Source organism: Myodes glareolus, chromosome 10 (genome assembly GCF_982192425.1).
Source record: "Myodes glareolus chromosome 10, mMyoGla1.1, whole genome shotgun sequence".
Classification (NCBI taxonomy): Eukaryota; Metazoa; Chordata; class Mammalia; order Rodentia; family Cricetidae; genus Myodes; species Myodes glareolus.
In genome coordinates this window covers 85,074,638-85,100,916 of record NC_142035.1, presented here as the reverse complement: position 1 = coordinate 85,100,916, position 26,279 = coordinate 85,074,638, and the positions used below count along the sequence as shown (strand labels likewise).

General features: G+C 42.3%; 1 protein-coding gene and 1 non-coding gene across 3 annotated transcripts in view; both read right to left on the bottom strand.

The window, feature by feature from the left end:
* Ext2 (exostosin glycosyltransferase 2) overlaps positions 1 to 26,279 on the bottom strand; it is a 133,912-nt gene that overhangs the window by 63,084 nt on the left and 44,549 nt on the right. For both annotated transcript variants that reach the window (XM_085696644.2, XM_048443570.3), the window contains exon 8: positions 6,876 to 7,007. In XM_085696644.2, the coding sequence (XP_085552770.1) occupies positions 6,876 to 7,007 (132 nt within the window). The remainder of the gene's footprint in view (positions 1 to 6,875; positions 7,008 to 26,279) is intronic.
* Positions 5,152 to 5,256, bottom strand: LOC146892635 (U6 spliceosomal RNA). The gene has a single exon (XR_015004316.2). It is a non-coding gene; the product is annotated as a U6 spliceosomal RNA (small nuclear RNA).

Sequence of the window (26,279 nt, the reverse complement as noted above, 5' to 3'; positions counted from 1 at the left end):
ATACTTATCTGACCTAAGAGCTTTCTGATATGTCCACAATCTTAAATAAGTTCACAGCATTTGCAAATGGGAATAGTTTGATTTCTTTGTTTCTTTGATTTTTTTTTGATGCTCTTGTTGATTTTTTTCTTTTTTGCTTTTTTTGAGACAAGGTTTCTCTGTAGCTTTATAGCCTTCTTGAAACTTGGCTCCATAGACCAGGCTGGTCTCAAACTCACAGAGATCTGCCTGCCTCTGCCTCCTGAGTGCTGGGATTAAAGGCGTGTGCCATCAGAGTCCAACTTCTCTATTCCTTCCTCATGCCCCCTTCATTTCCTTTTCTTGTATTATTGTTCCAGCTACACTGAATGTGAGTGAAGAGTGAGCACCGTCTCATTCCAGAGTTTGAGGAAATATTCCCAGTAGTTCCCCATTTAGCATAGCACTGGTTATATATTTGCCTTAAAAGCCATTGCTATAGTGAAAGTTCTTTCTAGTCCTAGTTCCTTCAGGACTTTTGTCATGAAGCCATTTTGAACTCTGTTAAATGGCTTTTCTGTACTCACTGAGAAGATCATATGATTTCTACCCTGAAGTCTATTTATCTGATATGTAACATTTATTTGTTTGTAAATGTTGGACTAACTTTGCATTCCTAGAATGAAACCAACTTCGTTGTGATGTATGATCTTAATGTCCTCTTGAATTTTGTTAAGTATTTTGTTGAAAATTTTTGTGTCCTTGCTCATTGTGAAAGTTGGTGTATAGTTTGTTGTTGTGTTCTCATCTGGTTTAGCATCAGGATAACTCTGGCTTCGCAGAATGAGTTTGGCAGTGTTCCTTCCCTTCTGATTTTGTGGCAGTTTGAGTACTGTGTGAGTCCTTCCTTAAAGGTTTGGGAGAATTCAGCAGTGAAATTGCCCAGTCCTGGCTTTTTCCTTGTACAAAGACTTTTCATTACTGTTTCAGTTGTGTTCCTTGTAATGGGTCTAAGTTATCTTTATATTCTTATAATATTTAATTTTGGTAGGTGATATGTATTTAGAAATCTATCAACTATTTCCAGATTTTTCAGCTTTTTTAAAAGTAAGTTCCACAATATTCCCTAATGATTCTCCAGATTTGATGGGATCCCATTATAACAACTGCCCTTCCATTTCTAATGTTATCAATGATTCTCCAGATTTGATGGGATCCTATTGTAACAACTGCCCTTCCATCTCTAATGTTGTCAGTGTGGTGTTTCTCCTTCTGGTTAGTTTGGTCAAGGCTTTGTCAATCTTGTTCACCTTTTCAAAGAACCAGTTTTTAAGGCTGTGAGTTGTTCCTTTAGTTTCTAATTCATTAACTTCTGTCCTGATCTTTATATCTGGCCACAGTGCATTTAGGTTTGGTTTCTTGTGTTTCTAGAAACTTCGGTGATATCATTAAGTAACTTATTTGATACTGCTCTGATTTTTTAAAATTTTATTTTACTTTATGTGTATGTATTTTGCCCACATGTATGTCTGCATATCAGGTGTGTGCCTGGTGCCCATAGAGGCCAGAAGAGGGTGTCAGATCCCCTGAGATTAGAGTTATATAAGGCCATGAGCCATCATGTAGGATGTAGGTGCTGGAAATTGAATCTGGATCTTCCGGAAGTAGTCTTAACTGTTTAGCTGCCATACTGGACAACTGATATCTTTTTTGTAAATTTGAACACTAGTTACTATACATGGTTCCCCTTATATCTCAGAAGTTCAATAGGCTGTGCTATATAATTTTCATCAGAGTGTAGGAATGTTAAATTCCCTCCAGCTTCTTCAGTAACTCACTGTTAACTAAAGAATACATACTGCTCCGTCTGCAAGTATCTGTACAGGCTCTGAGGTTTCTCTTCTTGTTTTCTACTTTTGTTCTGTGGTCTAAGATAGTACAAGGAGCTATTTCAGCTTTTGTTTCATGTGTCATGGCTTGCTCAGTGACTAATATGACTGACTGTAGAGGGGGTCTCACGGGCTGCTGAGACTGAATATCCTGTTTTCTGTGGATGGAATGGTCTGTAGACGTCAGTTACATCCCGTTGGTCAATTGTATGGGTTGGCTCTGCTGTTGCTCTCTTTTTAGTTTGGTAGCCCTGACTAAGGATAAGAATGGAGTACTTAAGCCCCCCAGCAGTACGACATCAGGACTTATCTTACCTTTCATGCCAGTTAGTGTTTATGAAATTAGGAGCTTACAATGTTCAATGTACAAATATTTACAATCCTATATAATCTTTATAAACAGTTCTCCTTTTAAATATTTAATGGATTTATCTCTTTTGAATAGTTTTGGTTTGGAGTCTACATATCAGATATCAGAATCACTATACCAGCTGCTTCATGGTTTCCATTGGCTTGGTGGGTAGATTTCCCTTCTTTGATTTTTCCATTTTCTGTGCCAGAGGGTGTATATCTTGGAGACATACATAGTTGGGTGTTGGGTTTTAATCTAGTAGCCTAGATTGTACCTTTGGGTTGGTGAGTAGGAACAATTATTACATCCAAGGTTATTGAGAGACCTGTTTCTTGGTTGTTTTTCTGACTGGTTGGATTACTGACAGCCCATTTTCCCCCTCTTACTTCAGTATAAGGGGTTTACAGATTCACTGTGTTAGGAATGATGAAGGACTTCTTGGCTCTCCTTTGTTCATCTGTTCCTCTCATGAAATGGATTCTTGCGTGATTTGGACAGTCCTCCTGTCAGTATCTGCTGCAGTGCTGGCTTCTTCATCATGAGCTGTCTCATTCTGTGCTTGTCTAAAAGCACCAGTTCTGAGGGATAATTTTGCTGGGAATCATTGGTTGATAGTTATTTCTGTCAGGAACTGAAATACATCATTCCATCTTCACTGGCTTTTTAGGATTGATGAGAAGAGATCTGCTATTATTCTTTAAAAATTAAAAAGCTTTTCATTTATTTATTTATTATTATTTATTATTATTGAATGGGTAGGTGTGAATGTGCACATGTCACATGTGTGGGACAAATTCTGGGAACTGGTCCCACTGGAGACTGAGCTCAGGTGTGTCTGGCTTGGCCATCTGAGCTGAGACATCTTGGCAGCCCAAGAGCTGCTGTTGCTCAAATGCCATTGTTTTGTGTAAGTTGTTATCTTCCTTAGCAAATGGTTATAAAGTTCCTAAAGATGTTCCTTTGCTCTGTCTTTTAAGATCTTACTGTGTCATGCCATGGAGAGGTTCTTTTCTGACCATGTCTACTGCAAGTTTTAGATGCCTGTGTGTGGATGTCCATTCCTTCTCCTAGGTTTTGGAAACTGCCTTTTGTGATTTCATTGAATAACAGTGTATGCTTTAGACTTTATCTTAGTTCTTCCTATGTCATGGGTTCATAGGTGCAGGCTCTTGAAAACCTCCTGACTGTTACTTGTAAACTGAGACTGTGCTTTCACTTCCCGGCTACCCGAACCCAAATATTCACACTAAAACCATATTAATTACAACACTGTCTGGCCAACAACTCAGGTATATTCCTAGCTAGCTCTTACATATTATTATTCCATTTCTATTAATCTGTGTATTGCCATGAGGCTGTGGCTTACCAGTAAGGTTCTGGCATCTTTCTCCTATGGCAGCTACATGGTGTCTGCCTGACTCCACCTTCTTTCTCCCGCATTCAGTTTAGTTTTCTCACCAACTCTATTCTGCCCTGCCATAGGTCAAAGCAGGTTCTTTATTAATAAAATATATTCATAACATACAGAGAGAAGTCCCATATCATCTCCCCTTTTCTGCCTAAATAAAAAGCATATCCTAGCATATCCTGTTTCACAGAAAAGTCTATCAGATATGCTAGGCCTGTATGGATGCCCCATTGTTGCAGAGGAACCTTGGGTGACTGTCCAGGCAGCCAGCTGTTTCTGTCACTACTCACATTTTTGGAAGTCGCTTGCTTGCACTTCCTGTTTACTCAGTTAATATTATTTCCTTCTAGGGTCTTTGATGGAGTTGAAGACTAGATAGTTATAGTTTTCCTTGTTTAGTTGATGCAAAAAGCAAGTTAAATACAAAGTAAATTAGATACAAGACTTTGGACTCACCAAGATAGGACAGACATGGAGTATTTTCTCCAAATTTGCCAGATGCAAATGGATTAGACATTGTTGATGTATTTATCACCTATATATATTGTATATAGCTATTGTATTTCTTATATAGTTTATAAGAAAACTTATATAAATATATATTATATTTCTTATATAGTTTATAATAAAACTTATATAAATATATATTATATTTCTTATATAGTTTTTCTTATATTAGTTATAGCCTTTCTTTTTATTTTAGATAAAAAAGAGGAAAGTAGTGGCATTTCATTTATATTTTAATAAATAAAGCTTGCCCGAAGACCAGGCAGCAATGACACACACATTTAATTTCAGTAGCCACACTAGTTTGCCACAGAAACCAGGCAGTAGTGGTGCACGCCCTTAATCCCAGAACTAGAGAGAAATATAAGATGGGAGGGGACAGCTCTCACACAGAGTCTCATTCTGAGATTCCAGGAGGCAGGATCTCCATTTCAGACTGAGGTAGAGGTAAGAGCCAGTAGCTGGCTGTTTTGCTTTTCTGACCCTCAGGTTGAACCCCAATATCTGTCTCCGAGTTTTTATTAACTGTGCTTCATTTACTGATGCTTTCCATTGGTTTTGCTTTTATTTTTCTTTTCTTAGAATTTCTGAATTTCTGCTTGCTTCTTTTTCCCATCTCATTTTCCTTTTGTTGTTTTCTTCCATGTTTTAAAATTTCTCTTTCAAATTACTAATTCATCCACACTGCTAACTCCTTGTCTAGAGCCCAAATATATTTCTTACTCTATTCATTTGTTTATCTGAGTCTTAAATATGCCACATATCTGTTTTAGAAGTAAGACTCAGAACATTTTTCTGGGCTCTGAGCACTCTGGTCACCTCTGGTTTGCAGCACAGAGAGTGGGGGATTGGGTCCCACGGTGGCTTCTCTGTCCTGAGCTCCTGTGTTTGCTGTGCTGTATTTCGTGCATCTGCACTCCCACTGTCACTCCCTGTCCCTTTCCTTTGTTGGTTTTTCACATGAGTTGCCTGGTGAATTGCTCTCATTTGGATCTATAAACCCTGCTGGGGCAAGCCAACTCTAATAACAGATAATGAAAAGTATGGAATACTTCATAAAGTTGTGTGTTATCCCTACCAGGGCCATACTAACCTTCTCTGCAGTATCCCAGTTTTAGTTTGTGTGTTGACAGAGTTAGCACGGAAACTATAATATTTAAAAGAACAATCTGTTAGTATCACCTACACTTTAAAAAATGTATATCTTCTTTGGCTGGGCTTGGGTCCTTGCTTGCCTAGCTTGCTCAAAGCTCAGGGTTTGATCCCCAGCACAACACAAAGCAGACATGGTACCACATACCTGCGATCCCAGCACTTGTGAGGTGGAGGTGAAGGTTAGCTTGGGTTACATGGGTCCTTGTCTCAAAAAGTGGGAGGAGGGAAGTTAAGCAATTTCTAAGCTGGAATTAATCCTGTATATCATTCATATATTTATTTAGAAATTTATTTAAAGTATACATTTATCCATGTTAGGAAAGAAAGTAGTTTTTGTTTCATTGTATAGAATATAATTAATAGGCCTAAAACATAAGTTCTATCCAAACAATGGAACAGTATACAGTCATCGTACAAAACTCTGACCTATTTCTGTAGAAACTGAATTTTACTATCTCTTGCTAAAGTGAAAAGGGCACAGTGCAGAGAAGCACACTTAGTATGGTCCTTTTTATGTGATTATATTTTATAATTACTCTGCAAGATCACTTTGGCAACAAGCTCAAAGAGGAAATGTGTGAAGGGTGTCACCTCAAAAAAGCATGTGTTTGCTCTATGCATGTTTTTGCAGTCTTACTTGGGAACAATGCAGGGAGGAGAGATATGTGGCTACACCATCACATGCTCTGGAGCTGGTCTACTGCAGGACTTATACCATCAGTGTTCATGTGAATCTGGGGCTATCTTCTGTCCCTGATGGAGCACCAACCACCCAGTACCCATAGGATAATGGGCAAAAGGGGGAAGAAATTCAGGCAAGGAAAAAGGAATGAAGATCTAATGTGATCAACTGTGTGATATACAGCCTTAGCTGGAGAAGTCCAGTGTAGGCGATGGGAGGTGATCAATGGATGGATGGAGTATGGAGAACCATCTCCTGTGTGAAAGCTTCAAGTCTGTGAAACACACCACCGGGTGCATCTGAGAGCAGCTAGACGTCATAACTGCCAGCCAGAAGACTTGGCATGCTCACTGAGAAAGAATGTGCTCCTATAAGCCACTGTCACAGCCCTGACAATGACAAATCTGCCTCTGCCTTCAGGCTTCAGAACACACCACCTCTTGCTCTAGACTTCAGCTACTCTCAAGCAAGGAACTAGGGATCCTGAAAGCCACTCCATCACTTTTGCTTACTACTGTTTTGTTCACAGGGCCATGGGAATGTCAACTTAAGTCACACATGTCAAGCACTTGATACTATTTCCAGCAGAGCAGGATGTCCAAACAGCCCCATCATTAAGCTGTTGATGTGTTCTTCGCAAGTGTTCTAGGCACTCAGTGCCAAATCCATCAGAAGTCTTTAGCTTACAACAAGACCCAGGTGTCACTCAGCTTGACCTTAAGAAAAGACTCTTCCCAAGCTGTGGAGGGCACCTGGGAGCTGCAGCGCCTCTGTCCTTTCACTCTTGTCAGACTTTCTGAACCAAGTTGCCCTTCTCAAGCTACAAGTCTAAAAAGCTCACCCATCTGAGAGAGCTGGCAGTTAACACCCGATTCCTTTCTCCCATCCGGATGGCTCACGTGGCTGGCACAGGGACCCACTTACCACAGAGGGAGGGTCATTCCATTCTTCATACGAGATCGCTGCATATGGATAGATCCTGTCATTGATGATCTGCAGGGTGGCCAGGGCAATGGCTTTAATGGACTGGAAGTAGGCTTCCCAGAACCATCGTGCCTATAAAGAAAATAACACGCAGCAGGTGAGCAGGTGAGATGTGCCCTGTTACAACCAACTTGGGGCTAGGTGATTCCTTCATTTTCAGAGTTAAGGGTGCCCCTTAATGCCACAGCAGATCTGTCAGGGGTTTGTCCATATTGAAGGCAGTCAGAACAGAGTAATAGTCAGGAAAGTACACACAGAGTCAGTGTAGTAGAAGAGGAGTCTATGATGATGAAAGTACTATGTGCTATAGCAGGCCAGGTTTAGAGTCTTTTTTAGAAAAGATAAACAGAGGGCTGAGGAGATAGCCTCATGCTTAAAGCACTTGTCATGTAAGCATGAAGACCAGAGTTTGGATCCCCAGGATCTATGTAAACGCTGGTCGGCATGGTAGCACACACATAATCCCAGGGTCAGAAACTGGGATAAGAGATCCCCAGAGCAAGCTGGCTAACAAGACTAGGCTTCTCAGTGAGCTCTGGGCTTGACTGAGAGATCCTGTTTCAAAAAAATCAGCTAGAAAGCAATGAAGAATGATTCTTTAGAGCACTCACATGCATACACAAATATAATGCACGCATGCATACCACACATGACAATGGACAAAGAACATTAGAAATAGCATATAGAGAGTATGTTAGAAGTGTGCACACTTGTGTGCACAGGTAAATGAGAGTTTGTCTATGCAAACTCTTAAAGACAGCCCTGGGAAGGCAGGACATTTCAGCACCCCAGACACCTACACGCTCATCCAGCTGACACCTCCTCCTTTAAAGGCACGCATAACTTCGAGTTCTCTCATGCTCGTGACATTTGCTCTACTGCCACAGACTTATGGTGCTACTCGAACACCTAACTTGTGTTATGGAATCAGGGTGTGGCTGACCTCACAAAATGAACTGAAAAGTGCTCTTTTTTTTCTATTTCTTGAAGAATCTAATACAAAATTGACATTACTTTTCCTTCTTGAAAGAGTTTAGAAGAATTCACCAAAGACACAGTTGGGGTAGGTTACTTGTGAGTATGTGTGATAAGACTTTATTCTTATGTTTGTTTATTTGAGACAACGTCTTGCTATGCAAGTTGCCCTAGAACTCACTGTCCTGAGTTAGCCTCCCAAATGCTAGGATTACAGGCATGTGTCACCATAACTGCCACTGCTTTATTTTATTTGAAACACTATCTTACTCTGTAGCGTAAATTTGCAACCACCTGTTTCAGCATTCTCAGATGCCAAGCTGTGTGGCTTAAAGCTACTGACTTTCCTTTACAGATGTGGAAGAATGCAAAACTGGATGTGTGAACTTGAAGAAAGTACTTTTCTCAAGGAAGACCCCATCTCATCTAGATTGCTAGCTTTACTGGAAGAAAACTGTAGAGGTATGCCCCTTTCCTTCCCTACCTGCCAGCCAGGCTTGCTCTTGGCGCTTGTCCTTCTGAAAAGTGGTCAATTTCAAGACTTTTCAGAAGGAAAATTTTCATTTTTTTCTTTCTCTCCATCATACATTTTCTGTTTTTTCATTTTAAAAAATATTTATTCATCTATTTTGTGTGTATGCATGTGTGTGTGGTGTGGGGGAGGGGTGCACATGCCAGGCCAAGCCCAGAGGAGGAAGTGTCCCCTCTGTCATTCTCTGTGTGTGCATATGTACACCTGAATACTACCCAAAGACCAACTGTGGAACCCAGCATCTAACTCAAGCTGTCTCCAATCATCCCCCACCCCCTACAAACAGCAATTCAGTTAGAGGAAGCAAGCTCTGCCGATCATCACAGCTCAAGGGGCTCAGATCGGAAGTAAGTGAGCTTCTGGAGCTTAATGGCTTCTGCGGGACCTTGGTGGTAGGGGCTCGGAAGGCACGAGTTACAGCCCTGCCAGGGCGCTCCTGTCAGCCACCTGGCCACAGAGACAGGGGTTTCAGTCATGTGGACAATGTACGCAGGTCCCTCTGTTCCCTTCCTGAGAGCAAACACAAATACTTACTACATTACCTTGTCTCCAAGAAAGTGTATGAGCCACCTTCCTATCTATCCAAGACATTTGAATGAGAGGGACTTTGGCAGTCATGCAAACCCTACTGGTGGCTGTACAGGGGAAAAAAACAGCCGTGAAGGAATAGATCGAACAAATAACACTTTGATTGGACATTTAACCAGATACTACTGAGCCAAAGAACAGCAAAATTTCCAACACTGCCATACAAGAAACGAAGAGGGATGAGGCAGGGACCAGTTTAAAACTATAAACTCTCCAGACGGGGCCTGAGGAGACAATGAGTCAGTGTGCAAAGCACTCTGTGTAATTGTAAGACTGGAGTTAGTAAAAAGAAAGGCAGGTATGGTGGAAGCTGTAGTCCCGAGCCCTAGGTGGTGGACACGGGACCCCTGGGTGAGGTGCTGACCGCATGGACTGACTCAGGAGTTCTGGGTACAGCAGAAGACTCCGCCTCAATAGATAAAGTGTTCAATGGTTAAGGAAAACACTGGATGCCAGCTTCTGGCCTCTACCCACGAGCACATAGAATCATGAACATGTTTGCTAACATATATGTGAATAGGCATCCATACCAACATACATGTAAAAATTCTATCATAAGCAAACAGAAACTCAACTGAACTTGCTATTTCTGTTTATAAAACAATTAAAATAGCATGAATGTCTTTGTTCTTCAGGAATGCCAAGCCGATGGGATCAGCAATAACTAATGTTTATAAGGATCCAGTGGAGCTCTGTAGTGGCATTTCATGTGTATTTTAATAAATAAAGCTTGCCTGAGGATCAGAAAAGTAAAACAGCCACACTGGCCAGCCTTACAGACCAGGCAGCAATGACACACACCTTTAATCCCAGCAGCCACACTAGCTCATCATAGAAACCAGGAGGTAGCAGTGCATGCCCTTAATCCCAGAACTAGAAAGTATTCTAAAACTGGAGGAGACAGATATCATTTTCAGTCTCATTCTGAGGTTTCCTAGAGGCACAGTCACCATTTTTGTACTAAGGTAGAAGTAAGAGCCAGTGGCTGATCGCTTTTCTTTTCTGATCTTCATGTTGAACCCCGGTATGTCTTGAGTTTTTATTAATCATGTTTCAGAGTGCAGAGGTGGGGGTGGGAATGACCGTGGCAAGCATCGGGTGTGGTCTGCAGCTGTTAACCCTATCTCTTTCCCCCAAACTGTAAAGTGAAGGTTATAGTGTCCACCCAGTGCATTTAAGAGACTCTGGGAGATTAGGTTTACAGAAACCATTCCCCAGAGCACTGGAAGTCGGACAAGAACGCTCTCTCTAGCACATATTTTATGGGTTGAAATGGGAAGTGCCCCCCACAAGTTCATGTGTCAAACTGTTGGTTCCCAGCTGGGGGTGCCATTTCGGAAGCTTCTAGAAACTTAAGAGGGAGGACCTGGGTGGAGGCATGCCCTTGAAGGTCATCCTGAGCCCCAGTTCCCTCTGTCTGCTGTGGGGAACTCCTCTCCACATGCTGCAGCTATGCTGTTCTAGCTCGGCAGGGGCTGGCAATGTGATACATCACTGGCTCATGTCCCCTCACGTGTGCACTCCCTCACAAAAGGACAAAGTCCTCTATCCTGCGGTCAGCCTCTCACCTCCACCCCCGTGAGCCCAACACAGGTGCATGGTTACTAAATAGAAAAGCCGACCGCTGAAAGTGACAGGAACCGAGGATAGGAAGGGAAGGTGGCTTTCCTGATGGTTTGCTACAGACTGTGAGGCAATGTGAGTCAAGAAGATCCCTATTTCTTTACCATGGTTAGTGAGATTCCTTTATATTCAATTAAATTCCTTTCTCATAGTCTCTTATGCAAAGTCCAAAACATAAGCTTCATTTGCTGAAATACAAAAATTATCATTATTATTATTTGCAAATGATAAGATTTTATACACAGCCAGGTATGGAGGCATATGCCTTTAATCCCAATACTCAGGAGGCAGAGGCAAGTGGATCTCTATGAGTTGAGGCCAGTCTAATCTACCTAACAAGTTCCAGGACAGCCACAGATACATACTGATACCCCCATCTCAAGAAAAACAAAACAAATTGAACAAACAAACACCCCCCCACAAACAGTCAAACAAAAGAATATTTTATATTTAAAAATTCAACAGAATCAGCTAGCAATATATAATTATAGAATCATGGAAAGGCGATAATTAAAAAACATGCCCAATAAGATCAACAGCTCTATTGCATTTCTACTAGGTTCCAGAAGGACACCATCAACAAGAAAATACAAAACAAAGTAAAAGTTTTATTTTTCTGAAAAACAAAACAAATAACTTCACATGTTAAATTCACTGTGCAGTGTCTTCATGGCGCCCAACCACTTTTCTGTGTGACCAAGTAGAAATGGCTTTCCTTTCGTTGTTTCTTTTCTAAGCTTTCTTTCCCTTTCTCATTGTCTAGGACTAGAAGGCACTGCTGAGCACAAGTGGGAAGAGAGAAAATCTCTATTGAGATCCTACCAGAGAGGGAGCTGCTGAAGGTTTTATCACTGGGCAGAAGACACCCGTTAACACCTGTTAGCAAACTGTAGAAGTGCTCTCTTCTGACTGAGATTTTATCAAAAGGGACTGTGATTTTTTTAAAATTATGTCATGTGTGTGGGTGTCTGTGCAGCACATGTGTGCCTGGTGTCCGTGGACGTCAGAAGAGTGTGTGAGATCTCCTGGAACTAGAGTTACAGAAGGTTGTGAGCTGCCACGTGTGTGCTGGCAACTGATCATGCATCTCTTCAAGAGCGGACAGCTCTCTTAACAACTGAGCTATTTTGCTCAATATGAATCACTAAATTTTGCTAAATGATTTCCCCCCACTTTATAAGGTGATCCTATAAGTATCTTCTCTATTTTGTTAATTCAGTAATTTACACTGACTGAACTCATCAAACGTTAACTAATCTGACATTCTGGCTTCACTTGGTGATGATCTACCAACCCTTTCCCTGTACTGCTCAGTTTGCTTGGCAGTATTTTGCCTAAGACTTCTGTGTGGATAAAGCACCAGCTCCCTGGGGCCAATGATTTTAATATGTACTTTTATTTTATATAATTCTAATGGCAAAAGGCTTTCAATTAAAATACCACACAGAGTTAAAATTATACGACTATAAACCAATCTTGATGTCAGAGGAGTTATTTTTAACTATGTACTGGATAGAGGGACACATGTTTGTGGGTGTAGACAAGAAGAGGGCATCAGATCTCCCTAAAGCTGAAGTTATAGGCAACTGCGACCACCTGACATGGGTGACGGGAACCAGATCTGGGCCTGCTGCAGGGACAAGCAGTATGTGTTCTTAAATACTAAGCCATTTCTCCAGCCCCAGAGACAGTAATGTTTAAATATAGAAAAATATGGGGTTTGGAATCTATTAAGTAGTGTGTGCTTTTATTTGACCTTTAGGCAGTCCTCGGAAGGGCAGCAGTCACTGCTTCTGGTCACCAACCCACGTACTGTTCATCACTGTTCAGTCAACAAGCCTTCTGGGAAGGCAAACAGAACTGCAGCCAGGTTTTCCATAAGGCCTTTGCCAGGACAGACATCTCTGAAGGTCACTAAGAAAACAAGATGTTTCTTAAACACCTACCCAGGACAGCATCACTGGCAAAGCTACAGGTTCAAACTGAGTACAAAAAGACCCCTGTGTTCAAAGGTAACTAAATGAGCCCAGAGTGTCAAACACAGTGAGTCCCAGGAAACACATAATTAGTAAGGGAGAACTCTATACAAACACAGTAACTCCCAGGAAATATGGAATTAATAAGGAGGGCAACCACAGCTTAATTCCTATTGCATCATCAATTTGTCCTCAGCAGTAGAAATGGTTGAGACTGGACTGGATCTAACTTGAGTTCTGCCATTAAATACTTCCCAGAATGCTGATGAGCTGGTTAACTTCCCTGGGCCTCAAAGAGGTGTCTTTCAACTGAACTAGAACCACAAGATCCTTAAGGATCCTCCCACACCTGTATTCAGCAACACTCTAGCCAAATTCCTGTTTCCTCTGCTCTTTACTTTTGAGTCTCTCTGTATCCTAAGATTTACCTGGCATCCAGAATCCCCCACTATCTGTTTACCCAGTCTGCCCAAATATGTCCCTAAGTCACACGCACACATGTAAACATGCACACACTTTCTGGCCCACAGACTCAAGATAATCACTTTCTTCAGGGGTCTCTCTTCCTCTTAGAAGTGGTCCTTCTCTTTCTTCTTCCCAAATCCTCCCTGGGGAACTACCAGCTCCCAGCCCAGCATTTAAGGAGTTTAGACACCTCTATTCTGTTCTAACTCAAATACAAAGCTGAACAAACATCTTTTTAAAATTATTTTTATTACTTTATTGATTTTTGTTTTTTGTGACAGGGTTTCTCTGTATAGCCCTAGCTATCTTGGAACTCACTCTCTAGACCAGGCTGGACTCAAACTCACAGAGATCCACCTGTCTCTGCTTCCCGAGTATGGATTAAAGGAGTGCACCACCACCACCCAGCTGAACAAACATTTTTTAAAGAATTCAACACATATTTCTAGCCATTAGGCAAGTGAGGTGCCAGAACAACTCTATCCCCCACACTGAAGAGAACGAAGTGAGAAAGAGAACCCCGATTCACTGTAGAGACACTTCTACAGGACAGTGGCAAGTGGAAAACCTGAGAGTGAGCGGCAGATCTGTGGAAACACGGCTAGGAGTTCCGCACCCAGAAGACTTATTACTATCCTCAGATTTCAGCCAGACTCTCACAGTGAAGGTCAGAGAAAAGCCCTGGAGGCTTCGGGCAGGGGCAGGAAGTACCTCCTAGTTTCATTTCTGTTATTTGGATAAAATAACTTGACAAAAGCAAGTCAGGGGAGAAAAGGTTTACTTGCATTTACATTTTATTTTTGAGACAGGGTCTCTTGTTGACCTGGAGCTGGCTGTGGAGGCCAGGCTGGCTACCCAGTGAATTCGAGAACAGCAAGCCTTGTTGACAGACATGGGCTTTTGATTGGTTCTGAGAATCAAACCAGGTCCTTAGCTTGTATGTGAGCACTGCCAACCTGGCATCTACCTGCATCTACCTGGCCGCCACTATGTCTTATGTGCTGTCTACCATTTCCATCAGCGACTTTACCACACTGTTTAATGAGGTCTTAAACTCCAGCTCCAGTAATCCCGCCATCCCTCCCATGTCTAATCTGACTTGAACGTTTTCCAGTCACTTCCACTGTTCTTTCATTTTGAAGGCTTTACATCCTTGTTGTGGTCCAGACATGGTGATGTGGTGGTAACATGTGGGGCAGAGGAAGTGTTCTCTGAGCTTCCATCCACATCACAGTGCTTTGTGAGCCTGTGTTTCTGGTCTGGAAGTGTCAAAAACGCTTCTCATTTCCCCACCCTGCTTAGCTGAAGCAAGATTAGAAGAAAGGGGGTGGGGTATGTTCCTTTCTCAGCAGGAAAGGCTAGAACTGGCTAGAGTCCCAGGTAAGTTATGGTTTGACAAGAACCTAGCAGGTTAGTCTCTAGGAAAGGCCCCATTCAGTGCAGAGTGCTCAGATGTGTTTCATCACCTTTTGTGATGGCTACTCTTCATTCTAGAAATGCCTGGGAAGAGAGTCTCAAAGATGGACGGCTTGTGGGTGTTTCTGGTGTGTGTGTGCGCGTGCACACTGGGGTGAAGGTGTTGTGTTAATTTAGTGAATTGATGTGGGGAGGTCCAACCCATTGTTGGCAGCACCATTCCCTAAGCAGGGGGTTCTGAATATGTAAGAGTAAAGAAGTTGAGCTGCGTAGAAGTAAACAAACAAGTGAGCATATATTAATTCATTTCTGTCTGCTCCTGACAGTTTGTTGAAGGCAGGGAGCCCAGCAACATATCTAACGACATAGTCATCATCATCATCATCATCATACATACATACATTCATACATTTTATATATATATATATATATATATATATAATGGATATCATAACATATAAGCTAATAGATAAATTTTTAAAATGGCAGCAAGGGAGAGGAAATGAAATGCTCTATTCTTTAAGGAATATGTTCCATGTTGCAGGGATATTTGGAAATTCATTTGGATTTGTTCTAACTCTGAGGTGCAAACCAAATTGTAAGAACACCCAAATCACATCTGAAGTACTAAAAAAGAACACAACTGCATAAAAAGTTAGAGCAAAACCCCAAAAGGTGGGATCTGTGGTTAAGAGGACTTTGGACACTTGCAGAGGACCACAGAGTTCAGTTCCCAGCATCCACATTGGTCAGCTCACAAATGCTTGTAACACTAGATCCAGGGAATCCAATAATGCCCGCCTCTCACCTCCTTGGGTACCTGCAAACACACACATATGGCATACACATATACATACATACATACACATAATAAAATGATAAAAAAATTAAAACAAAACTCCAAAAAAGAAGAAAAAGAGAAGAGAAAACGCAAACAAAGCAAAACATCTGTGGTTTCGAAGGCTCGACACTTTCCAGAGATTTCACGTGGCTGGAATTGTGTCTTCTACTCATACGAGACCTGGAAAGACAAATACGCGTGCTGGCATCGTCACTGGTCCAGACTGGGAGCACGGCTGTGGGTACTGCTGTTTGTGTGTGTGTGAGGTAGTTGACGGAGAAGAGGTATAAGGAAATCTCTGAGGATAATGAGAACATTTTATTATCTTTGTTGTGGTGATGATGCAACACTATATATTTGTCAAAACTTATTGAGATTCACATTTTACATGAATAAACTTATGTAATTTTTCAAGTGCAACAAAAAGAAACGTAACAAAGGTCACTCTGTCAGCCGTCACTTCCAATGTCGATAATCTAAGCAGAAGGAAGGGACTCTGCTCCGCAGCACTTAGGAGCTCACATGTGCTTGCCTGCAGAAGAGTGGGTTAGCCACATTTCAGCACGGAGCAGGAGTCCCCAGCAAAGGGACTAATGATTAGCCTAGTAGCTAATAGGCTGGCAGCTGCAAGGAGCAGGAGGGTCAGTTTTCTTTTATTACACTTTCTTAATGTTTTTGTTTGAGACTGGGTCTCACTGTGTAGACATGGCTATCCTGGAACCTGTTATTGCAGAACAGACTGACCGAGACCTCACAGATATCTGCCTCTGCCTCTGTCTCTCCAGTGCTGGGATTAGATAATTTTTAGCTCAGTGATATGGTAATGATCATAATTTGGTAATGTTCACTAAACCATAAAATAGGTAGTCAGGAGTGAGGCCCAGTTAAACTCCACAGACCCCGGGAGAGGATGCTTGGTCAGAGTAGGTCATATGGATGGATAAGGGGTGACCACTGAAATGTGCAATGCTATAATGGAGGAAGTGATTACTTAAAGGATTAAATGGGAAATCTGTATGTCTTGCTCAATTTTGTTATGAACCTAAAACTGCTTGTGCTGGCTAGTCTTATGTCATAAACTTATTAACACAAACTAGTGTTACCTGAAAGGAGGGAGAAAACGCCTTCATAAAATCAGGCTGTGGACAGGTCTGTAGAGCGTGTTCTTAACTAGTGATTGATGGGGGAAGGCCCAGGCAATTTTGGGAGTTCACCCCTGGTCTAGTGGTTCTGGCTTCTACAGGAAAGAAGGCTGAGCAAGCAAGCAAGCCAATAAGCTGAATCCCTCTGTGGCCTCTGCATCAGCTCCTGCCTCGAGGACAGTGAGACACATCTGCTCCTGGTAGCACCAATCTACTTCAAAGAAGACAACGAACACTGAAAACCTCCATATGGAGTTTGCTTTCTTTGAAGCAAAAGTTAGCCATTGGGTAAGAAACTGCCTTGCCTCAACTGCTGACAGTATGCTGTCCAAGTTGGACAAACAGAACACAAAAGAAGGTGACTGCCGAATTTTACCAAGACAAGGTAGGACAGTCCTTCAAAATTCCTGCTTAAAAATCTGTCAGATATTCTAGGCTTGTAAGTCTTGTAAGATATATGCCCCAACAATAGAGGAATCTTAGGTGACTGTCCAGGCAGCCAAATGTCTCTGTCATTTCTGTAGTTTTGGAAGTTGCTTGCTCTGCACTTCCTGTTTACTCAGGTAATATTATATCCTACTTGGGTCTCTGATGGGGTTGAAAACTAGATAATTATACCATTTATTACCAAATTCATAAAAGGAAACTTACAAAAGAGATATAAAATTTATAAGGTTGGGAAACATGAAAGCTTAAGTTGTTTATCTAAGAAGATGTCTAAAAATATTATTAGGATGGTAATACAAATTGTGATAAAAATGGTTTAGGTATAAAACTTTCAATTCATTAGGATAAAATAGATAACAGAGTATTTTCTCCAAATATACCAAATACAAATGAACTGGACATTGCAAATATAATTCTTACCTGATAATTGTTCTTATTGTATATTGTTTTTACTATGTTAAGAGTTAAAACCTTCTCTTTTTATTTAGACAAAATATTGTGAGATATTTGTACACAGTGTAAAAATGTATTGCTGTGATTGGTGTAATAAAAAGCCATACAGCCAATAGCTAGGCATGAGAGTAAAGAGAGGACTTCTGTGCAGGAGGAAAGAAGAAAGGCAGAGTTTCCAGCAAGACCTGGAGGAAGCAGGATGGGCAGTATGGAGATGAAGTAAGGAGCCTCGTAGAAGGACAGAAATTTAAAAATATGGGCTAATTTACATTATAAGAACTAGTGAGGAACAAGCCTAAGCTAGTGCTGGGCTTTTATAATTAATAATAAGTCTCCTTGTCTTTGTTTATGGACTGGCAGTCCTGAAAAAAAAGCACAGCTGCCCAGGGGAGGACAAACATGAGCCCAGTGGGACCCACCTGACAGCAGGCCCATACACAAGTCCCATCTACAGGAAAGAATTGGAGAAGGGGCTCAGAAACTCTTAAGACAGGGGACTCCCTGGGTTCTCAAAGCTTCTGCACACTGGAACCCCAAACTTCTCCTGGAACAGGGCCCCAAGTCCCAGATAACTGGAACAGACAAAAACGACAGACTTTATCCTTCACACCACAACCAACTTTTCTGAGCAGCAGCAGCAGAAGATGAACGGGCCCGACAACAGTGACTCTATTTTAAGAGACTGTGTTGTTCCAGAGAACAGCTGAGAAGCATTTTAAATGCAGGCACAGCTGAATACAGGACCCAAGGGGCCACACCTTGATAACAATACTTTGCTGTCCTCCTACAAGCTGACATACAACATTAAGCCTTGCTCTGTAGCCCAGGCTAGCTTTGAATTCATAATCCTCCTGTATCAGTCAATCAAGTAAGTACATACCACCACACTCAGCCAATAATTTTTGCTATAAATTAGTTTCTCCCAGGATTTAATCTTACATTTCTTAACTTGTATTTCTATACTCCTGAGCATAGGTTAGAATTAAGAATCCATTATGGGTATCTACTGATGCTGTTTTGTCCCCATGCCCTTTTCTTTAAATTGTGTGTATGTGTGTGTGAGCATACACATGCATGTGAGCACTCACCAATATGTGCACATCGGAGGCTATAAGCTTAGCATGTCTTTTTCAATCACCTCTCTATCTGACCTTCTCTGACAGGGTCTCTACTGAACCTATATTGTCATTTTGCCTAGGTCAGCTGGCCAGTGAGCCCCGAGTCCTGAGCACTGGGGAGGAAGATAAATGCTGGGGATCCAAATTCAGATTCTCATGGACCTGACCCATTGATGCAAACCATTTTGCCTTTTGAAAATTATTAGTAGTCTACCAAGTTGGCATACCAGTAGTGAAAAAACATTTAACAAACACAGTTAGAAATTGCACAGCCTACTAAATGGCCCCCTGTCTCCCTCCCATCCTTCCTGGGAGTTGCATTTGTCCACACCTTTCCTCAGGTTCCAGGAACTTGCTCCTTTAACTCTGGTTCTCTACCCCTAGCACTTCTGTTGGCCATCTCTGAGCCTGATCCACTTGAATCCCATTTTCCTGCTGTTCATTTGGGAACATTGCTTTACTGTCATCCCATGGCTCCCTAGCACAATCCAGAGAATTCTTACAGCATTCTCAATATTGGCATACCTCTTCCTCATGTGACACACAACACAGCTTCCCTTGTGTCCTTGAATTTTCTGAAAGTTCTAGATGTTATTCTTTTACCCAATGCTGTGGGTCATTCTGGGCTAGAAGCAAAGGAGGATGCGGGTTGGTGTTTGAACTGTGTCCTCCAACAACTGACCGACAAACCCACAAAAGCCCATATACAGGCACATGTCATCCACTCAGAAGCACAGTGTCCCCTTTATCTCCAGTCTCAGTATTTATATTTATGGTGGTGATTAAAGAATTAACCATCTAATGTTGCTTTTATGTGTTTACGACTGACTGGTATCGTGTGTGTGTGTGTGTGTGTGTGTGTGTGTGTGTGTGTGTTGTAAAAATAATTAAAGAAAAAGAGGTCATGAATTTGACAAGGAGTTGGAAGAAGGACACAGAGGTGCTGGAGCTGGGGCAGAGAGAAAAAGAAAGTATGTAAATGTAGTACTCATGCATAAAATTCTAAAAAAAATTAAAAATATATGTGAATTAAAATGAATTAATATCCATTAGTTTCTTCAGAGAAAACGTTAGAGCACATCTTCCTTAATAATAATAAGCAAGCATGACAATCTGAACAATAACATCCACAGCAGTAATCTTGATAATGGAAGAGTACGCTCATTGAGTTCACAAGGTTTCAATTAGGGTGTTTTTCAGGGGTCAATATATGTTTACAAGCTCTTTACAAGTTTACATGGCTTTGGATTACATGGTTGATTCCCAGAAAGAGGTGACAAATCTAGTTTTCAGAGAAAGAACTAGAACATGGTCAAAGGGAGGCAAATGTGGAACAGAATGCGGAATGGCCCACACTCACATCATTTAAAAAGAAAAGGCTAGCACAGGCCAGCAGCCTCTACAGCGAGTTCTGCACTTGATGTCCCAAAGGCATGGGACCCAACAGACAGAAGCTCCTGGAGGGTGACAAGCAAACTCAGTGCCAGCTGGGTCTGCTTGTGACACCGATCTGGGGGAGGCTGGCAGCAGTGCCACCATCACCCTAACCCCAACACTGGCCCTGCTGCAGGCAGCTGCAGGCATTTGCCTGTTTTACTCTCTGGCTCATGCCCAGCACTCAGAAGTGTTCCAGGCCTGAAATGGGTTCAGGAAACACCTGTCGATTAATGAGCACTCGCCATGCAGAAGGCAGCATTTTAAGTGCTTTACCTGTATTCATTCATTTAATCCTTACAGCTCAAGGAATTACCCCTGTTTTATGACGAGAAAATTGAGGCACTGACAAGTTCATGGGGGTTACTGGTCCAGCTTTTCCCTGACTTAAGACTTAACCTGAGGAGCACTAAAGTGTGGGCTGGGCCCCATGGGCTCCCACTAAGCTCACTAAAGGAATCAAGCCGCAGCCAAAAATTCAACAGTGTACAAAGTCCAAGTTCTTGAGAAGCCTCCCTTTCTCGGCCCGGTCCTATGTGCTCTGGGCTAAATGATGAGGGCACTTATGATCTGGCCCAGCAGAGGACACTGGCTGGTGTAAGTCTCCGGAGCAATGATGGAAGACCCTTTTGAGAAGGCGCCTGTCTAATCAAGAGGCTTCAAGACTCAGAAACTGGGGGTCTAGGAGGCATGTTCTCTTTTACTCTTGAGAAACTGTAGTGTCCATTCTAATGCAATCAAGAGTCAGCCCTCACTAGGGAATATAAAGCAGACGGAAGGCTGCAGAACCATGGCATCTGGGAGACTACGGGAGGAAGATCACAAGTTTGAGGCCAGCTCGGGCTACACAGTAAGATCCTATCTCAAATATTCACAAAGAAAAAGGAAGAAAGGAAGAAAAGAAGGAGGGAGGGAGGGAGGGAGGGAGGGAGGGAGGGAGGGAGGGAGGGAGGGAGGGAGAGAGAGAAATATATGTGCTAATAATACTTGTTACCACATGCTGTGGTGGTACATGCCTAGAATCTCAGCTCTTTTGGGAAGCTACAACAAGATTGCAATAGGTTCAAGTCTTGTTCAAGGCATATTGTCTATCTGCTTATCTGTTTGTCTCTCTGTCTGTCTGTCTGTTCGTCCATCCATCTGTCTATCCAGCTAGCCAGTCAGCCAGCCAGCCAGCCAGCCAGTTCTGTCATTCCGTTGTGATTAGAAAACACAAGAGAAGGCTGACTCCACTAGGAAATACTGGGCACAGCTGGGCAGTCATCTCACTCTTGAGCTTTGCAGCAGGCCAGTCCGAGGTGTTTTCTGCACACTGCAGTGAGGTGCAGTTAAGTGTTACTCCTCCCTGGTTCCTCTCTCCATTCCTACTGCTTGTCCTCAGGAAGTAGCTCAGAGGCATTAGGAAAAACACCTCAGGGTGGACTTCACTGAGGTGGACTTCACAGTAACGTTCTTCTCAACTGAGCCACTGACAACTGCGGGCTTTGTCTGGTTTTTGTTCCTGGCACAGCCCAAGCTGACTGTCTCTATGACTTTGGAGAAAGAACGCTTAAAGAAGTGGCTGGGTCGAAATGAGCTATTACAGTGGGCCCTATGCCAATCTGCGTACTTACAAGAAAGAATTCGGACAGAGTGGTACATGAGCTCAAGGGACAGTGTGTGAAGGGGCAGGGAGAAGGTGGCCTTCGGCAAGTAAGAAGCCTCAGAGAATCTAATGTTGCCAGTTCATCCTGGACTTGGGCTCCAGGTTGTGAGGAACACCTTTCTACTTTTAAGCCACCCAGCCTGTGCTACTCTGCAATGGCAGGTCTCACCACTAACTCAGACAGGAACAGACAGACAGCACACTGACAGCCACCTCCCCGTTTGAGAACACTGACTGTGAAGAGAACGAAGCCCTTAGCCTGCACCACTCTGGACTGTGTAGAGTGGCTGCCCTACACTGGGCATTTAAAAATTATTTCTGATGATTATCACATTCAAAAGGTGCTAAATAATGAACCATAGCATCTCATAAATAAAACTTCATACTTCTAAATCACAGGCTTCAAATTCTTCCAATCCTTTATGCCACGTACTCGGCTTCTCAGGCTGGCTTGCTTCTCTGCAGCACAGAATGACAGCTACCTCATTCACAAGTGGTGAGTGTAGTGGCTGACAGGAACCACCATTCTGCCCTTCCTCGGCTGGGAAGTGTAAGCTCAGAACCATATTCCAAACATGTCTCATGGCCACAGGTGATATGAGATTTCCCTCTGTATGCTGTGATTACCATTGATGAGTGGAGAGCTGCTTTGAGCCTGTGGCAGGGTGGGGTGGGGCAGAGCAGAGCTAGGTGGGGAGGACTGGACTGAATGCTGGGAGAGAGAGGTGTGGAGTCAGAGAGAAGCCATGGAGCTGTCAGAGATAGACACTGTGAACTTTACCCAGTAAGCCACAGCCATGTGGCAATACACAGATTAATGGAGATGGGTTAAATTAATATGTAAGAGTTAGCTAATAAGAAGCTAGAGCTAATGGGCCAAGCAGTGATTTAATTAATATGGTTTGTGTGATTATTTCAGGTCTAAGTTAGTTGGGTGGCCGGGAACCAACAAGCATCTCCTTACAACAATCGGCACTCCAATGTGGTGGACAAAATCCACACAAAACCTGAGAGGGCTTGGAAAGGAACTCAAGACACAAAAAACAAAGTTTAGTCGCTTTTTTTTTCAGCTGGCGGCTTGTCACAGCTCCTTTAACAAAAGTTTTCCTGATTCAGCCATAGCAGGAAAAATCGTTTTGAAATGCCAGCTTTCTGGACCGTGCTGCCAGTGCAAACTCTGACTCTTTCGGGAGACAGAGCATTTGGATGGGGTTTGTGAGAAGCATGCTGCATCTTGCTTGATGGCAATGTGGACCTCTGTGTGCCTGGAACTGGGATGGTATGTGTGGCTCTCGGAAGCAGCAAGCAGCTCCGCCATGTTGGAATAGGCAAGGCAAGCTGGAAGTACTAGATGTACCCTAGTAATGTCACATCTTAGATTCTTAAGTGCTTGGCATTTTAAGAAGCACTTCTGGTCAGAAAATAATTACAGATATGCAATAAAGGTAAATCTTGATAAAAAAAAAAAGACCTATAAATGGGTCACAGTGTTGGATAAATGTACATAGGCTTGGGAGAGAGAAGAAAAAGAGTACAGAGAGTTAGTTATAAAACAAGTAAATAGTTTTTAAAAAAAAAAATAAAACAAAGTCTTTAAAGACACAGAGTACAGGTAGTCATAGATTAAAAGGAGTAAAGAAAAATAAGCCAGGTAAAAATGGAAAATTCACAGAGAATTTGGATTATGTATATTATTGTGTTTTGACTGTGAAGGGGCTAAGTACAGAGAGATATTTCATTGTATGGGTTGCTGAGCTAAACCAGTCTGTATATTATAAAGGTATCATGACTTCCAAATTGGGTCTAAGGATATGTTGCTTTGGCAAAGAGGTTCTTCTCTTGTTTCCACAGAGGATGAAAACCTGTGAGTTGTTTCCAGACTGGTGTGGTTTGATAGAGTACGATCCCCTGAAAGGTCGCCATGAACACCCTCAAAAAATTACTTCACCCAACTGCTGACTGAGATGAACCTAACACATAGTATACACCATGAAAGACCTGATTAACAGCACCCCTAAACAGCAGGAAGCAGTTTTGAGAAACTATGCCCATATTCCCAAATATTGTCTATAAATGTTTGTTTACATTTAAAGGGGAATATAATATGATATAAATATGAATAATTTGCATTGGTGTGGATCTTGACTTATTGATACAAATTTAAGGTCAATTTTGTTATATGTATATGTATTTCTGATCTTGATTAAGGTATTGTGTTTGTGTAGCTCATTTAAAATGTAATGTATAACTAAGAAATATAGGTTACTAGATAGTCATCTATAACAGTCAAGCTTGTAGTCATGTTAGTTAGATTTTCTAGATATATAGAGATATATTTCAGTTAGATGGGAATTCTTCAAATCTTTCAGAGACTTTCAGAATATGGCATTTAAAATGTTTTAATAACTTAGGACTTTTCAAGACAATGAGACACAACTGCTCCTTGCAGCACAAGCTACTTCAAAAGGAAGATGGGCATCGAAGAGGCTCCAACTTATGGAGTTGGTTAGCCATTTGGGCAAGAAACTGCTCCTGCCTAGACTGCTGAACTAGACATGCAGTACCCACAGAGAAATGACTGCTGAACTTGCCTAAATGAGAGATGATCCTTTGGGGTTCCTGCTTCATGAAAGAGTCTGCAAGACATTCTGCAGGACACAGAAGAAAGTGACTGGCCAACTGCCAATATAGGTGGAACTGTCTTTGAAATTTCCTGCTTCATGAAAAGTCTGCTGGATACCATGAGCCTGTAAGATGAAGATGGATGCCCCAATGGTACAGAAGAACTTTGGGTGACTGTCCAGGCAGTGAGATGTCTCTGTCAATTCTAGAGTTTTGGAAGTTGCTTACAATGCACCTCCTGTTTACATAGGTAATATTATATCCTGATGGAGTTGAAGAATAGATAGTAATAATATAGTTTTCCTTAGTTACAATAAGAGATAAAGTAGATACAAATATGGTAACTGCAATTCTGGCTTGATATATGTTTTGTTATATGTAATTTTACTATGTTAAAGTTAAAACCTCTTTTTTATTTAAACAGAAAAGGGAGGGATGTGGGATTTCTCTCTGTATGCTGTGATTACCATTGATGAGTGGAGAGCTGCTTTGAGCCTGTGGCAGGGTGGGGTGGGGCAGAGCAGAGCAGAGGTAGGTGGGGAGGACTAAATGCTGGGACAGAGAGGGGCGGAGTCAGAGTGAAGCTATGGAGCCTCTGGAGATAGACACTGTGAACTTTACCCGGTAAGCCACAGCCATGTGGTGATACACAAATTAATAGAGATGGGTTAAATTAATATGTAAGAGTTAGCCAATAAGAAGCTAGAGCTAATGGGCCAAGCACTGATTTAATTAATATGGTTTGTGTGTGATTATTTTAGATGTAAGTTAGTCAGGTGACCAGGAAACAAGCAGCTACTTGCAATACAAAGGAGGGCAAGGGTTAAAAGCAGACACAGCATAGCCTTTGCTTTGAACACAGATCCTGACACACTGTCCTGTCTTCTCTGCTAAAGAGAATGTAATTATCAACAGTATGCTGTTTGCATTCTAGAAAAAGCAAAGAGCCTCTACTGAGGCCCCTCCATTCAAGACCTCACCTAGGCTAAAGGCATCATAAGCAGAAGATGAATTTTCTACTGAATATTTTTAGAAAGACAAGTTTAGTTCCTTGCCAAAGATGCTAAGTTGAAATCATCTAAAGTCAATATACCCCTAGAGCTGCTTCTAAACAAAGTTTGACTCTTGTTCCTTGGGCAGGAATTGTGCAGAGGTGGGAGGGAAACCCCTGCGCTTTCTGTCTTCTTGCAAGATGGAGTTGTTCCTGAGAGTGGGGAGGACCTCTGGGCTATCTTATGACTCAGGCTTGTTATATGAAGGCATGGAGACAAAGCATATAAGCCCTGGTCCTTGCACCATCAGTGACATCCTGGACACTGAGGACAGCTTAGTGTTCACAACAGCTTTCTCACAAGAAATGCCTTGGGGAAAGTTGGGAGAAAACAGTAAGAAAGGCTTTGTGATCACTCTTAGGAAATACCCCAGGGTAATGACCTCCTGTCCTGTGGGAAACAAGAAGGCGTAGAGAGGGAAAGGGGGAAGCCTGAGTCATGTTTCTTGACATGTGACAGACAGGTCCTGAAATAGAAAGCCATAGGTTTCCAGTCCCAGGGGTATCACCTTCAAATATGTCAACGGTCTTAGGGTGGATCAGTTTTCGCAACTGCTGAGACCCTGCTGTGAGGCGAGGTCCTAAGCAAAACACAAGCCCTGACTGGGAGTCTTTGAGGAGGCAGGAGCCATGAGGAGTTCAAAGGCAAGGCCGGCCAATGGCCTGCACCTTCAAGAGCCACAGGGGTGAAAGGTTACTAAAGCAGGAGCCACTGACCAATAAAATTATGTTTGGTCAACTCTCTCAACAAAGAGACTAGAGACTGCATTCTTGCCTGCTCAGTTTTCGGAGTCATCCTGCCTCCGAATCCCACTGTTCTCAGGCCAGATAGGGAGCTTCTTCAGGGCCCAGCAGCTGAGCAGCCACCTCTCCCAGCTCGCTTCATAAAAGAGCTGAAAGGTGCACTGGAAACCTTTAATCAAGGTCTGTCATCAAAAATAAACAAATAAGAGTACAACGTGGGTCAGCCAGCTATAAAGGAATCCGCCTGGGGTGAGATTTCCCATGTTTGCTAT